The following is a 15,428-nucleotide window of genomic DNA, read 5'->3' as shown; positions in this document are numbered from 1 at the left end:
TCCGCCACCTCCAACTCCAGCTCTATTTAGTTTCTCTCACCCAGAAAAAATTAAGAGAGAAGAGTTCATCGCGTTTTATGATACGGAGCCACCGCCACCACCTGTTCTTCCTTTGGAGGGCAGATCTGGAGTCCGTTCTGGGCTCCGGAGAGGGGAGATCGTCGCCGTCGTCATCACCAACCTTCCTTCATCGCCAATTCCATGATGCTCTTCAACGTTCGTGAGTAATCTCATTGTAGGCTTGCTAGACGGTGATGGGTTGGATGAGATCTATCATGTATTCGAGTTAGTTTTGATGGGGTTTGATCCCTAGTATCCACTATGTTCTGAGATTGATGTTGCTACTACTTTGCTATGCTTAATGCTTGTCACTAGGGCCCGAGTGCCATGATTTCAGATCTGAAACTATTATGTTTTCATCAATATATGTGTGTTATTGATCCTATCTTGCAAGTTGTAGTCACCTACTATATGTTATGAACCGGCAACCCCGGAGTGACAATAGCCCGAACCACTCCCGGAGATGACCATAGTCTGAGGAGTTCATGTATTCACTAAGTGCTAATGCTTTGTTCCGGTTCTCTATTAAAAGGAGACCTTAATATCCCTTAGTTTCCATTAGGACCCCGCTACCACAGGAGGGGTGGACAATAAATGTCATGCAAATTCTTTTCCATAAGCATGTATGACTATATATGGAATACATGCCTACATTACATTGACGAACTGGAGTTAGTTACAAATCACCCCATGTTATAACTAATACATGATGAATGTCATCCGACATAATTATCCATCACCGCTCCAATGCCTACGAGTTTTTCCTACTGGTCCTTGCTATGTTACTTTACCGCTACTGCTGTCACTGCTGCTACTGTTACCGCTACTACTATCACTGCTGCTACTGTCACCATTGCTACCATTGCTATCACACTACTTTGCTACTGAAACTTTGCTGCAGATATTAAGTCTTTCAGGTGTGGTTGAATTGACAACTCAACTGCTAATACTCTAGAATATTCTTTGGCTTCCCTTGTGTCGAATCAACAAATTTGGGTTGAATACTCTACCCTCGAAAACTGTTGCGATCCCCTATACTTGTGGGTTATCAATGCTCACCATCGGGAGTGAGTAATTCCTTTGTAGGCTTGTTGTACGGTGATGGGATTGGATGAGGTTGATCATGTATTCGAGTTATTTTGATAGGGCTTGATCCCTAGTATCCACTATGTTCTGAGATTGATGTTGCTATGACTTTGCTATGCTTAATGCTTGTCACTAGGGGCCTGAGTGCCATGATTTCATATCCGACCCTATCATGTTTTCTCTGAATATGGAAGTGTTTATATCATATCTTGCAAGTTTTATGCACCTATTACATGTTATGATCCACATCCCCCAAGGTGACAATAATTGAGATTATTTTCGGTGATTGTCGTAGTTTGAGGAGTTCATGTATTCACCATGCGTTCATGATTTGTTTTGGTTCTCTATTAAAAGGAGGCATTAATATCCCTTAGTTTCCTTATGGACCCGGCTACCATGGGAGGGTAGGACAAAAGATGTCATACAAGTTCTTATCGCAAGCTCGTATGACTATATACGGAATACATGTCTGCATTATATTGATGAATTGGAGTTAGTTCTGTGTCGCTCTATGTGTAACTGTTACATGATTGATGTCATCTAAATCATTATCAATCACCGGTCGACGTGCCTACGGTTTACATATATTCAATCTTGCTAAGTTACTATTGCTACTGCTACTATCATAACTACTACAAAACTGTTGTTGTCACTCTTACCTTTACTACTACTACTACTTTTCCATGCTACTAAAATTTTCACTGCATAGAGATATCCCAGGTGGGGTTGAATTGACAATTCAACTACTAAGGCCGATAAATATTCTTTGGCTCCTCTTGTGTCGAACCAATAAATCAGGGTGTAATACTACCCGCGAAGACTGTTGTGATCCCCTGTAATTGTGGGTTATCAAGACTATTTTCTAGTGCCATTGTCAGGGAGCATAGCTATATTTGTTGTGTTCGCTTTAGGATATCGAATTTCTACTATGAACAATTCGAAAGATACTCGAACCGGGATCATTCCCTCTCGTACAAGAGGAGGTAAGGAACTGCCATCTAGCTGTGCTTTTGATTCACCTACTATTTTCAATTAGCTTATAACACCACCGCCTATTACTCATTCTGATATGTCGCATGAACTTAATGATGCTACTTTTGAAATTAATGATGATACTACTGCTACACTTGATGAAACTGAAACTGTGCCACTTAATGAATTACTTGATGCTCATATCGCTAAAGCTAGAGAACTTGAAAATGTTGAAACTGATGAAGATTTTGAATCACCTATTACACCTCTCTCTCCTAATAGATATGAATTGCTTGATGTACCCGAGGGTTATGTTATGGATGATGAGACACCTAGGGACTTTATTGCTTGTAATGGTAGAGATGATTAGAAGAAACTATTATGCAAACTGAAAGAAAAATCTATGATGGAGAAAATGAAAAATGATCCTAAATTTGCTACTTCTCCTCTATTTGTTACTGATAAGGATTATGAATTCTCTGTAGACCCTGAGTTAATCCCTATAGTAGAATTTGATCCTTTCCATGGTTATGAAACTAAAACTGTTGTTGGACATCTTACTAAACTAAATGATATTGTCACTTTGTTTACTCATGAGGAAAAGACGCGCTACTATTATATCCTTAAGCTTTTTTTCTTTTTCGCTAAAGGGCGAGGTTAATAAATGGTTCCTCACTCTTGCGCCGAGGCAGTCAACAATTTGGTTCTCTTCTGTTAAGAATTGATTCAAGAGTTTTCAAGCAGATTCACCATCCTTCTCGATGACAAGGCTGAGATCATCGGTATCCGAGGGCAAAACACACGTGCCCTGAAAATTCGACCTGAAACGTCCTCCATGTCTTCCCAGCTTTCGAGAGAATTTCTAGGCATGATATAGGGCCAATGACGTGTTGGACCCTTAAGCTTGAGTGGCAAGTATTTTATGGCATGAAGATCATCTCCTTGGGCCATGTGGATGTCTAGAAGTAAATCTTCTATCTAGACGGTCGTGTCTGTCGTGCCATCATATTGATCGATGGTGATGGATCTAAAACCTTCGAGGAACTAGTGTTCCATGACCTCATTTGTGAAGCAGACTAGGCATGCAGGAGCTCGGTGCCGGAGCATATGCATGTTCCCTCCTTTGCTCCCGAGCTCAGCCTTGCCTATCCTTACAGGTGTTATATCTCTCCCAACCATCACACACATGGTCCCGAACATCATAGATGGATAGGTGTGGGGGTTGATATGTACCTGTGTATCTTAGTACGCAGGTCATATGGTTTGATCAGGCCCTTGCCATGAGGGCGGGGTCTTGTCGGGGGTTCTTTATATGCCCATGATGTCTGATCTTGCCCTCTAGGGGGGCAATCAGCCTATTCGTTGTAGTGGTTCAAGGGGATCAACATCAGCCACCTCACCCTCGAATTCGGGTAACAAGCATCATCATGGAAATGATTTGGCGGCCGTTCGCCATGCTGCAAGACTGGCTTCGTCCGCGAGAATTTCCTCCCACTTGTCATTAAGAGTGGCTTTGTGTGAGTACAACTCCTATTGCTTTTGCTTCATACTTCGCACGGTTTTGGCTAGCCGACGCTGAAAGCATATCTGTTTGGATGGGTCTTCGGGCACCTCGAAGTCAAAGGGTGTGAGGTTGTCATCATCCTCAGATTCTGGCACGTAGTCATCGTTCGTCCCGTTATCGGAGTCTTCCTTTTCTTTGGGGTTTTTTCTCAATAGGTGTATCCATATAGGTCCATTCTGTTGTGCAGGTTTGATCTGTCTGTTCTCGCGTGTGTTGGAGCTAGCATCGTCATCAGCGGTGTTGTTTTTATTATTACTTCTATCATTGCCTCTTCTGACGATGGCATTTGGAGCCGCCCTTAGGCTTCTCGTTAATGTCTTCCTTACGAGTGTCGACCATGTAGATGTCATAGGTGGATGTTGCAGCCCACTTCCCCTTTCAGGGAGCGGCAATACGCGAGTGTGGTCCATATTTGCTGAGGTCATCCTCATCCATGTTGATGACCTCATCAGATCCATAGTCGAGCGCATCGGTTAAATCTTCAACTATGGCGACTAGGTGGGAGGTGGGTGGGATGAAAATTTCCCAATCATTGGTTTTATGTCTCATCTTCTCATAAATTGCATATTAGATTGCCGGGTTCTGGATCCGGCCCAGTACCTTGTTTACCTGCGAGAGATCCTCCGCATTTAGGGCCTTACGGTAGGCCGAGCTGATATGAAAGGGATTGTTCGAACCACCCGAGGCGGTTCCATCTCCCATGGCCTTTCAAGCCAGTTTTAGTTTGGAGACTAGAGCAGCCTCCTCCAGGATAGCCTTTAGATATCAAGAAGAGTTCAACTTCATGCGGTCACCTGAGGTGGCATTAATATGGTCGGATGTGATTGCCTCCAGATCCATCTCTAGGGCTGTTGCTGTCAAGGGATCGGATCTAGGTGTCAGATCGAAAGCCAGTTCCATAGCGTTTGTGCCCGAGGATTCCTCGGGCTGGATCACGATTTGTCCCGACATGACTAGATCATCACGGGCATCATCAACGTATTCAAAACTTCCGAACGTGATGACCTTGTTTGGAGCGAAGGTGTCTACGCGGCCTAGACGTCCACCAGGATCAACATGTAGTACAACACTACTAAAGGAGAAAATATGGGCAGGGACGAAGTTGCCCTCAGAGCCAATGTTGTTGTCAAACTGCAGACAAGCCATCAATCCTGAAGATCACACAACAAGCTCTTAATGGAAGCACTAATGTCGGTGTCAAAACTGACAGATCTCGGGTAAGGGGGGCCGAGCTGTGAGATCGGATCGAGGGTAACAGGAGATAAAGAACACGAGGTTGTTACCCAGGTTCGGGCCTTCTCGATGGAGGTAAAACCCTATGTCATGCTCTTGTTGTATCGATGATGTAGCACTTACATGGTTGATCTATCTCTGGATCATGAGTTTGTGGACTAAACCCTAGGGATTATGATGTTGTGTATGTCCCCTCTACGTGCTAAACCCCATGGTTTATTTAGGGACCGGGGGTATCTAGGGTTACATGAACGTCAGTTACTATCTATGAACTACATCCTGAACGAATCATCCTCTCTCTAGATTGATAGAATCCGATATGCTCACATTCTTTCATTGGGCCTCCGAAGTCCTTCCTTCAGGATGGGCCTCCAGCACAACTGATGAACTAGTCCACCGCGATTGCAACCCCTTAGTCCTAGACTCCCTCAATGGGGACAAACATTTTTTTGAGTATAATCTATTAAGATATTACTAGTCATACATTGGGAGAGACTAAGACATAAGGTGGATTTCGGTAGTTTTCGTTTGAGAGTATTCTTACTACGTGCATTTTCAAGTGTAGAGGTTAGAGGACCCTATCTTCGATTATTAACAAAATATTAATACATAGAAGTATCCCGCGATCATGCATGTGATTCCTTGGCATTGATCTTCATTCAAACTCCACAAGCTGAAATCAAGGCATTCTCATGTGGCATCGAGAGTTCTAATTTATCTTAAACAATTTATGTTGACTCCAAGTATATAGATACAAAGTAATAGCATTTAACCTTACCATTTCATACTCAATCTCCTCCACAATATTCTCAGAAGAGGCACCATGCATCCTTGTCTAGATAATCATACCAAATTATATGGCAATTGACTTAAGATTGATTACTATCGTGCCAAGAAAGTACCCACCATGATAAAAATCCATTGGGAAATAAGTGCAGTGTGGACCTGTAAGAAGAATCCATATATTCCATGCACCATAATCATTTCATAGGTTGCGTCGAATTAATTTTTTTCGGAACGAACCCCCTCCCCCAACCCATGCCAAAATTCTAGTGCAATTCCTAATCTTCACCATCTTCTACCACTAATGATTGACAATGTCGAAATAAAGAAGCCTTCTTTAACGAGCAAATCTCCAGAAACATCTTATTAAAAGGAAATTGAGTAAGTTTGGGTTTATCGTAACTAAGGAGGTGGAGCACGTGCGGGGCAACGAGAAGAAGACCTCACCACCAACACTTCGATAATTACTTGCAAAACAAAAAGTTCAGGAAGTTTTGCAAAAAACATACAACACGACTGCACATTTGCCAGCTATACGATGTGACAGATTAACATCATGCCACGTCAATCAAATACATACATTGAGGCAGATAGAGATGGTAGATGGCCCTCCATTGGTCATAAATCACATTTTTCTTAGTAGAGTGACCAAAATGAGCGCTAGTAACTTACGCTTCACAAACGTTCCGGATCCACCGTTGCCAACTACTCCCTCCATTTCTAAATATAAATAGTTTTTACAGATTTCATTACGAACTACATACAGATGTATATAAACATATTTTAGAGTATAGATTTACTCATTTTGCTTCGTATGTAGTCCGTGATGTAATCTCTAAAATCTTATATTTAAAAAACAAAAGCAGTATAATGCTGCATTTGGTAGCAAGGTATTTCCAAAGTTTTCTCAGAATACTGCGGTTTCTGAAACAAACTATGGTTTTGAATACTTAGATGTGTTTGGCTTCAGCAGAAACTGAAATTTTGTAAACCATAGTATCCTAAAAACCATGGTATTTTTGCTGTGCCGAAAAAAGAGGCCCCGCCATTTTTTTCTAAACAGAAAAAACTCATTTCACATCGTTGTCTATCTCGAGATAACTATATCAAATTATATCGCCTCCTATTTTTTCTCAATCTATTATCTTGTAAAATAATTCTAATATGTCTCGTGGTCTCTTAAGGTGCTTCTTCTTCTAGCTGGCCTCACTTGTAAACCTCACGTCTCTTTTCTCGTCCATGAGACAGAATCTAGGTTAGCTGATGTGCATGTAGATGCAGCAGGGATAAACATATTCTACAAATCATAGCATCTAGGTCCGGCCGACGTGTACATGAAGGCTGCATGCAGCCGACCGCCGTTAGGAGCCGCTAATTACACCAGCCAAACACATGTAAAACTGAAAAAAGACAATGAATTTAAGGAACTACAGTATTCATTACCCACTCATGAAAATACTTTAGTTTGCAATTGCTACCTTTTTTAAAAACTTTACTGCCAAACTAGGCCTAAGTGGCATTTTTTCTTGACCGAAATGAGCACCATCGACGAGATAAGTGACCACTAATGCATTATAGTCACTCGAAAAAAAATATGTATTTCAGTTTAGTTATTAAAATCGATAAAGAGGCAGAGAAATCGGAGAGTGGAGTGTGTACACTGGACAGTGGACACCGCCGCCCGTCTTTACCGACCGCAACCGAGGAGGCTCCGAGGTCCTCTGCCAAATGGCTCTCCTGTCCTGCTTTCCCCCCACCTCTCATCTCCCCCTTCCTCCTCCTCGGTGCGCTTCCCGAGAGCGGGCTGCATGGTCGCGGGCGGCAGGCGACGTGTCGCGGGGGCAGACGGGCGAGGCCACACCTGGAGCGCATGGGCGGCGACACCCAACCTCCTTCCAGTCCCCACTCCCCCCTGCACTGTTCGCCGCCGCGCCTATTTAGGCCCCGGGATAAGGACGGACCGAGGCCCGGTCTTGATGCTTCTCGGCGCCTCCGTCTCACCGCAATCCGCCCGCCATGGTAGCGCTCTCCCGCCTCGTCGTCGGATCTTGTCCGGTCCGGTCCGTGCGTTTCTCTAGCCGCCGATTGACATCTGCCCTGTAGCACCACTTGTTCTTGCTAATCTAGGAGCAATTTGGGCGTGGTTCTTGCTAATCTAGGAGCAATTTGGGACGGTAAATCGCCGATTGGCAAACATCTTGTGTTCTTGCATTTCTTTTCGGCAGTTAGCTTGCCGTGGTTCTGATTCTGAAATGCCCTCAATACGTGATGGGCCTGAGCTGTTTACCAACCTTCACTCATTGTGATTACCGCTTGTTCTTGAGCTGTTTACCAACATTCACTGATTGTGATTACCGCTTGTTCTCGCACCTATCTTTGTTGTTCTGATTCTGAAATGGCCTCATATGTGATGCGTGCGGCTGTGAGCGTACGCATTTCTGCATCTGCCAAGAATAATCTTGAGGATGTCAAATAATGGCAGTAACTGGTCACTCGTATCTGTATAAAGTTTGCTAGTATTCGTATTGAGAGGGGATGTACTTCGCTGGAACTAAGAGTTGTGGATTTTACTGGATTTTTTATTATTATTTCCTTTCTGTTGTACGTGTATGATGCATCAAGTTGTAACTTTTTTATATTGCCCCATCTAGGATCCTGCCTAATACAGTGACTAATTTAGCCGCGCTCTTGTTATTTTCCAGTGAATTCAGCTCATTATTTCCCTAGTATATGTATGCTGCTCACGATATCATGTGATGTTGATGTCCTTGGAGGTACACGAGACAAGATCACGGACTCATGCGACCGAAGAAGGGAAAACTGCCCCAAAGAAACAGAAGGAAGAACACAAAGAGCAGGAAGGGGGGCAGGAGCGTCCCTCCAAGAACAAGAAGCCGGTCGAGCCTGAGGCGGAAACAAAGACCAAGAAACACAAAGGTGGGGAGTCTGAGCTAGACGGGAAGGAAAACACTACGAAAGAGTACACCGACTTCTGCAAGGCCATCAGAGAGCACCTCCCTGCGGAGGACATGCGCAAGATCCTCGAAGCCAACGGGCAAGACGCTTCGGGGTCAGAAGATGCAGTTGTTTCAAGCTGGTATAGTCCATTTTAGATTCTCAATCAAAAGCTTCTGATATACTAGAATATCAACTGCTTTGCTCATATGCTAAATGTTCTGCCAACTCCTAACAATATTGCTTGATGACCACAGTGAGGATATGATGTTTTATGGGCCTCTCGAGAAGTGCCCAATTTGTGGTGGTCAGCTTGAGTGCAAGGGGTGGAAATACAAGTGCACTGGCAAATACAGTGAGTGGGCAAGCTGCATTTTCAGCAGCAATAGTCCTCCAAGGAAATCTGATCCTATAAAGGTGCCGGAGGATGTCAGCAATGATTTTTTGAACAAGGTAATGAGGCCACACTCTTCCGGGTATTTATGTACCAGTGCTGCATTCACTTTGTGAACGGTCAACAATTTGAAATAATTTGCTTGATCCCCTGCAGTGGCTGAAGCAGCAAGAAGGGAAGGGGTACCCTAAGCGTGATGTGGATGAAGAGGCCCATATCTTCTCGGGCATGATGGTTGCGCTGTCTGGACGGATGTCACGCTCACACGTATTGTACCTGAACACTTGCCCCCCCCCCTTCTACATTACGATTATGAGTTGCATAAATCCGATTCTATTGCTTCTGAAAATGGCCAGGCTTATTTCAAGGAGCAGATTCTGAACCATGGAGGACAAGTGAATAATTCCGTGCTTGGTGGGTATCATGTAGTACTATCCTTTCTGTTGTATCATCTATGAACTGCTGCCATTGCTGATGTCGGTGCCTTTGCATTGCAGGTGTCACATGTGTAGTTGCTTCTCCAGCTGAGAGAGACAAGGGAGGCTCAGGAGGATTTGCTGAAGCACTGTAATAATCCCTTGATGACCACTTCCTTATCTTCCATTGTAGTCCATGCTGTGTTTAGCACATATGAAAGCCGTCCATTTCTATTTTTACTTTTAAAAAGGAATGCTTGCCTGCACATTACCCTTTCTGATCATGTGTTCATTGCACAATTGGACCATGCATGCGCAGGGAGCGTGGAACTCCTGTAGTGAGTGAGAACTGGATAGTCGATAGCATTCAGAAGAAGGAAGCCCAGCCATTGGCTGCTTATGATATTGTATCGGATGTTGTTCCGGAGGGCAGAGGACTGCCGCTGGACAAGCTTGATCCAAGCGAGGAGGCCATCGAGACTTTGGCGGCAGAGGTAATCAGTTGCCTTTAACTTCTGCACTTCTTATAATTGCAGCTTCAGTTGGGTAATTAATAGCTCTGTTTTGGTTGGGCAGCTGAAACTTGCTGGCAAAAGATCGGTGCACAAGGACTCTAAACTGGACAAAGACGGCGGGTGTATCTTTGAGAAGGATGGCATCATCTACAATTGTGCCTGTTCAATTTGCGACTTAGGATCCGAGACTAACCAGTATGTACTTCTGTGTTATCTATCATGTGTGTTGAGGCCTTAGTGGAGGTGAAGTGTACACTGATTTGAGCACTTGCAAACTGCTCTATCTATGCAGGCTCTGCATTATGCAGCTGATCATGCTACCTGAAGAACACCTGCACCTTTTCTACAAGAAGGGTCCAATTGGCCATGATCAGATGGCAGAGGAACGAGTCGAGGACTTTGGTATCCGTGTCAACGATGCTATCAAGGAATTTGCCCGTCTGTTCAAGGAGGTTACTGGAAATGATTTCGAGCCATGGGAGAGAGAAAAGAAGTTTGAGAAGAAGAGTATGAAGATGTACCCCTTGGACATGGTACATCTTTCAGTTTCTTTCTTTTCTGATTCCATGCTATGGAGTAGCACCCAGAAACATAACTGTTTTTTCTCTCCTTATCAGGATGTTGGTTTCGACGTGCGTCATGGAGGTGCGGCACTTCGTCAGCTGGGAGCTGCAGCAGCACACTGCAAGCTTGACCCTGCCATTTCTTTTCTTCTAAAGCAATTGTGCGGCCAAGAAATATACAGGTGTCAGTTAACACATGTTCATGTTTCTTGGGGAATCGTTTAACTTGCTGAATAGTTTAGTCGCCTACAATTTAGTGGCTCTCTGTTTGTCAGAGAGATCATAACAAATATGATACCTACTGGTTTGTGTCACAGGTATGCTTTGACAGAGATGGCCCAGGATCTGCCTGACCTTCCTATTGGGATGCTTACAGATGTCCATTTGAAGAGAGGTTTGTTTGCCCTTCAACAATTCTTCTTGCTGCATTTATCGGCCTGTATCTTTCTTCAAGTATGTACAAGTTGTTGTTGAGACTGTGAATATGATGCTTCCAAATGCCGTTGCTATCTATGTATCATACTTGTATTTCTTCACTAGGTATAGTGTGGCATTCTAATTATGCTTCTATTTTGTATACTCTTGTTTTATGTTGAGATAGCATGGAACTGATGCCTCCAAAATCCATGATTCCTAAGCATTGTAGAGTTGTTTCTTCGATCTTGGTAGTTTGTGGCAATATACCATAATTAGCTTGCTAAAATAGTTTTTCTTACTGAAAATAGTTTGTTCTTAGTTCATGTTTATGGTTATATTGGTTATAGTTACAATATCTATGTCATATTAGCCAAGATTTTATATTTTAATTTGTGTCTTCCATTATGTCTTATATATGGTGTGATAAAATGAAGCTATCCTTCCTGTCAACCATGTTTGCTCCTTTAATTTCTTGCATATTGGTGTTTAATATATTTTTGCTTCTAACATTGTAAGTGTGTGCTACTTTTACACAAATGCTTGAACTTCAAGCATTTTCAGATACCAGTAACTATTCCAATTGGCAGGTGAGGAAGTGCTACTTGAATGGATCCGAGATGCGGAACCAGCACCAGAGTCTCGGCTTGCCGCGGATGCATTCTGGATAGAAATAAGTAACAAGTGGTTCACCCTGTTCCCCACAACTAGGCCGTATATAATGAGGGGATTTGAGCAGATTGCTGACAATGTATGCATACCATACTTCTCACACTATCTCCAATCGGTTGACCTACTCATGATGATCTCAAGATCTGTCTGGAATGCAGGTGGCCTCTGGTTTTGAGACGATCCGTGATATAAATGATGCTTCTCATCTTATCGGAGATGCTTTTGCTTCAACCTTGGATGATCCGCTGTCTGAATGCTATAAGAAACTTGGTTGTTCAATCAACAGCGTTCCTGAAGATTCAGAGGATTACAAGATGATCGTCAAGTATCTGGAGAAAACATATGAACCAGTCAAGGTTGACGACGTGGTGAGATGTTGTCTTGCTGCTATGCTTTCAGCTTTTCTCAAACCCATGGTTCTGCCTCGTGATCTTGTGCTCTCTTTCAGGTCTATGGTGTTTCTGTTGACCGGATATATGCTGTTGAATCCAGTGCATTTCCTTCTTACAATGAAATAAAGAAGTTACCAAACAAAGTTCTACTCTGGTGTGGTACGTCCGTGCTTATGTTTCTTTGTGTTTCGTTGCTGATTGTTTATCTTGTCACCTGTGTTTTGACCTGTCAACCTCTTGTTTTGTGCAGGAACTAGAAGCTCAAACCTGCTTAGGCATCTGCACAGAGGTTTCCTGCCTGCTGTTTGTCATCTGCCTGTGCCGGGATACATGGTAATTTCTGTGTTAAGTGGTCGATTCCCGACGGTAGATAGGCCGAGCATCATGCTGGGATCTCATATGGTGTTAATGTTGGTGCAGTTTGGTCGAGCCATCGTCTGTTCGGACGCGGCAGCTGAAGCTGCTCGTTATGGCTATACGGCGGTGGACCGTCCGGAAGGATACCTGGTCTTGGCAGTGGCCTCTCTGGGGGAAGAGATCAAAGAGATAACGGGCACACCAGGGGCCGAGGTACTCGACCCACCCTGTGTGTGCTCGCATGTTTCAGGATGTTTTTAACCCTATTGTTACTGGTTATATTACTTATGCTGTCCTTGTGTTTCGGACACAACAGGATGTGAAATCTCTGGAAGAGAAGAAGCCTGGCGTGAAGGGGGTGGGGAGGAAGACGACCGACGAGTCGGAGCACTTCACCTGGAGGGACGGCGTCAAGGTGCCGTGCGGCAAGCTGGTGCCCTCGGGGAACGAGGACGGCCCGCTCGAGTACAACGAGTTCGCCCTGTATGACCCAAAGCAGGTAGAGCCTTCCTACCAAACTTGACGCACTTGTCTTAAAGCGGTCGTCGTGAACTGAAGCGTTTGGTGATGAGCTTCAGTGATGGATGCCGTTGTGCCGTGTCGTGTCGTGGTTGTGCAGGTGAGCATCCAGTTCCTGGTCGGGGTGAGGTACGAGGAGCAGAACATGGAGGTGGTGCCGGACGAGTGAAGGATCCGGTGGTTCGACGGTTGCCTGTATTCTGGAAGGCTTTAGTGGTAGTGAGCATTTGACGGTGGTGGTGTGATCGGTGCGGCGATGCGTTCGGCGATGGAGGTGGCCTGTACCCCATTTTGGGCTGCCTTGTGGTTTCGTCGCCGCCCGCCCGCCCCTGTTTGTAGGCGCTGTTAGGAGAAACGCTTGTGGTAGCTTATGCTGGAATGGAAGAACATGATGTGCCTGGCCTGTATATATGTCTAGAAGAATGTATGCATGTATGCATCTGCCTGGGGTCCTGATGCTGCCTTGGCCTCGGGTAGCAGGAATGCATGTGGATGATGGTTTGTGCACTTTTAAAGTTCGCGCTGTGCAGCTCAAAAAAAAAAAAAGTTCGCGCTGTGATGCATACTGCGTCGTGTCACTGGTTTTTTTATTTATTTTAGACATCTACTCCCTCCGTTTCTAAATATACCTCTTTTTCACCAAGAGCAACTCTAGCAGACCCTGTATAATTGCGAACTGCAAAAGCATTTTACTTTCTAAATATACCTCTTTTTCACCAAGAGCAACTCTAGCAGACCCTGTATAATTGCGAACTGCAAACGCATTTTACAGTTCGATGAAGTGGGGTTTTGTAAACGCGTTTTACAGTTCGATGAAGTGGGGTTTTGCAAGATGAAATGTTGCGCTTCAGAACAGAACCCGAACCCGTATAATCAAACTGCATAATTTAAAATAAAACATTCGCGGGTGAAATTGGAACCACAGTCTGCATAAAACATGATCATACAAACTACATTCACAACCCGCATCACTTACTAGAGGGGGAGCACATCTATTGGAGCTCAACGGAGCTCACCAGATCTACTAGCTATCCTGTCGCACTACGTAAAATTGAGCTCACCGGAGTCGAGCTCGTGCGGTAGTAGATACGCAGTGCGTTCAGTCGTCGGAGGAGGAGAGTTCGATGTAGATGCGCTCCTGCGCAGTCGCTTCGCGGCGTCACTCCTTCACCTTGTGGCCGAAGGCGAGGGCCGACGCGACACCTTGCTCATAAAGCATGGTGTCGATCTCCTCCTCCCTCCGGCGACGTTGCTGGTCCTCTTTCGCCTCTCGTGCACTCCGCACCAGCAGCACGGGCAAAAGGCTATCCGCCTCCGCCGGAGGGAGGAAATCCTCCGGTTCGATGACGGACCCGACACGTCGCTCCGGCACCGCCCCGGCCTCCGGCTTCATCTTCACCGACGGGAGCTCTTCGAGCTCCCTCTTCACCGGGGGGAGGGAGGAGCACGAGCGCGAGCTCGACGCCTTGAAGGAGTTGCCAGAGAAGAGGCGGCCGCGCGCGCGGTCGTACTCCTCTGTCTCGCGACGGAGGAGCGACGACGGCGGCGTCTGGCCCCACTGCGTGTACCGGCGGGCGGCGCGTTTACGGGCGGCGTCGGATGTGACGCAACGAGCCCTCTCGGGGTCGTCGTTCCTACGGCTACCGGAGTTGGCCATCACAGGTGGTGGAATGGAGCGGCTACGCGGCGGAATGGAGGCGTGCGGCGGCGGATTGGAGGCGCCGACGGTGAGGTGGTGGGACTTTTTGCGGCGGCGGAGGGATTGGGGTTCGTCCCGCATCCAGCGGTCGAACCCGCAGATATACCGGTTGAGCGCTCGCGTTTACGGGCCACCGCAAAAGTATTACGGGTTGGGCCGCGTTTACAGTATCTGCTCTGGCAGGAAAAACAGCCCAAACCCGCATACTCGTCGAAATTTTTACGGACCGGGCGTTTTGCGGGATGTGCTAGAGTTGCTCTAATAGAATACATATGGATGTATATAGACATACTCTAGAATATACATTCAATCATTTTGCTCCGTATGTAGGCCTCTAGCGAAATCGCTTAAAAGATTTATATTTAGGAACGAAAATCGCTTAAAAGACTTATATTTAGAAACGGGAGTAGCACATACTCGTCTTGTATTTTGATACGGAGGTAGCATACTAGAACGACATGCGGGAGTTGGTGACCTTCTCTGTCGCTTTCTTCCTGACATTAATCATCTCCTCTTTGGCTGTCCTGCGTCCAAATATTTTTTGAACATGTCAACGGGGAATGTTGATCTCTATTCAAAGAAAATGAGCCGATTTATGAGGGAAACTGTATGAGGAACACATGACTTGTACTACATGGTTCGGCATAATCTGTGCTGAGCTCTTTCCTTAGATAGTTGGCTCTTACGTTGTGTTGTAACTATGTATGAGTTTTCTTTGCAAGTATATGTTACAAATAAAATATTTGATAAAAAAAATTCTGTTTCAACGGATTTTGGATTTTGTTACGGTCTGTCTCATTATCAATGTTGTTTAATCTTCAATTTGGCGGCGTC

General features: G+C 45.0%; 1 protein-coding gene across 2 annotated transcripts; it reads left to right on the top strand.

Annotated features, from left to right (window-relative positions):
• The first annotated feature begins 7,411 nt into the window (after nucleotides 1-7,411).
• On the top strand, nucleotides 7,412-13,302 carry LOC123447579 (protein ADP-ribosyltransferase PARP3). 2 transcript variants are annotated; one of them, XM_045124199.1, is made up of 18 exons: nucleotides 7,413-7,717; nucleotides 8,473-8,795; nucleotides 8,911-9,106; nucleotides 9,204-9,314; nucleotides 9,404-9,461; nucleotides 9,545-9,614; nucleotides 9,783-9,957; nucleotides 10,040-10,173; nucleotides 10,271-10,511; nucleotides 10,596-10,723; nucleotides 10,859-10,935; nucleotides 11,546-11,706; nucleotides 11,786-11,995; nucleotides 12,076-12,178; nucleotides 12,270-12,352; nucleotides 12,440-12,589; nucleotides 12,693-12,875; nucleotides 12,996-13,302. In XM_045124199.1, the coding sequence occupies exons 1-18, from the start codon at nucleotides 7,715-7,717 to the stop codon at nucleotides 13,062-13,064; spliced, it is 2,475 nt and encodes an 824-aa protein (XP_044980134.1). In that variant the 5' UTR covers nucleotides 7,413-7,714; the 3' UTR covers nucleotides 13,065-13,302. The 2 variants fall into 2 exon arrangements, with proteins under 2 accessions (XP_044980126.1, XP_044980134.1); XM_045124191.1 differs by having other exon boundaries at nucleotides 7,412-8,795.
• Nucleotides 13,303-15,428: the final 2,126 nt, after the last annotated feature.

The sequence above is a fragment of the Hordeum vulgare genome, chromosome 1H, assembly GCF_904849725.1.
Source record: "Hordeum vulgare subsp. vulgare chromosome 1H, MorexV3_pseudomolecules_assembly, whole genome shotgun sequence".
Taxonomy (NCBI): domain Eukaryota; kingdom Viridiplantae; phylum Streptophyta; class Magnoliopsida; order Poales; family Poaceae; genus Hordeum; species Hordeum vulgare.
Note: the sequence above shows the minus strand (reverse complement) of the source record. Positions and strands in the feature narration are given on the sequence as shown.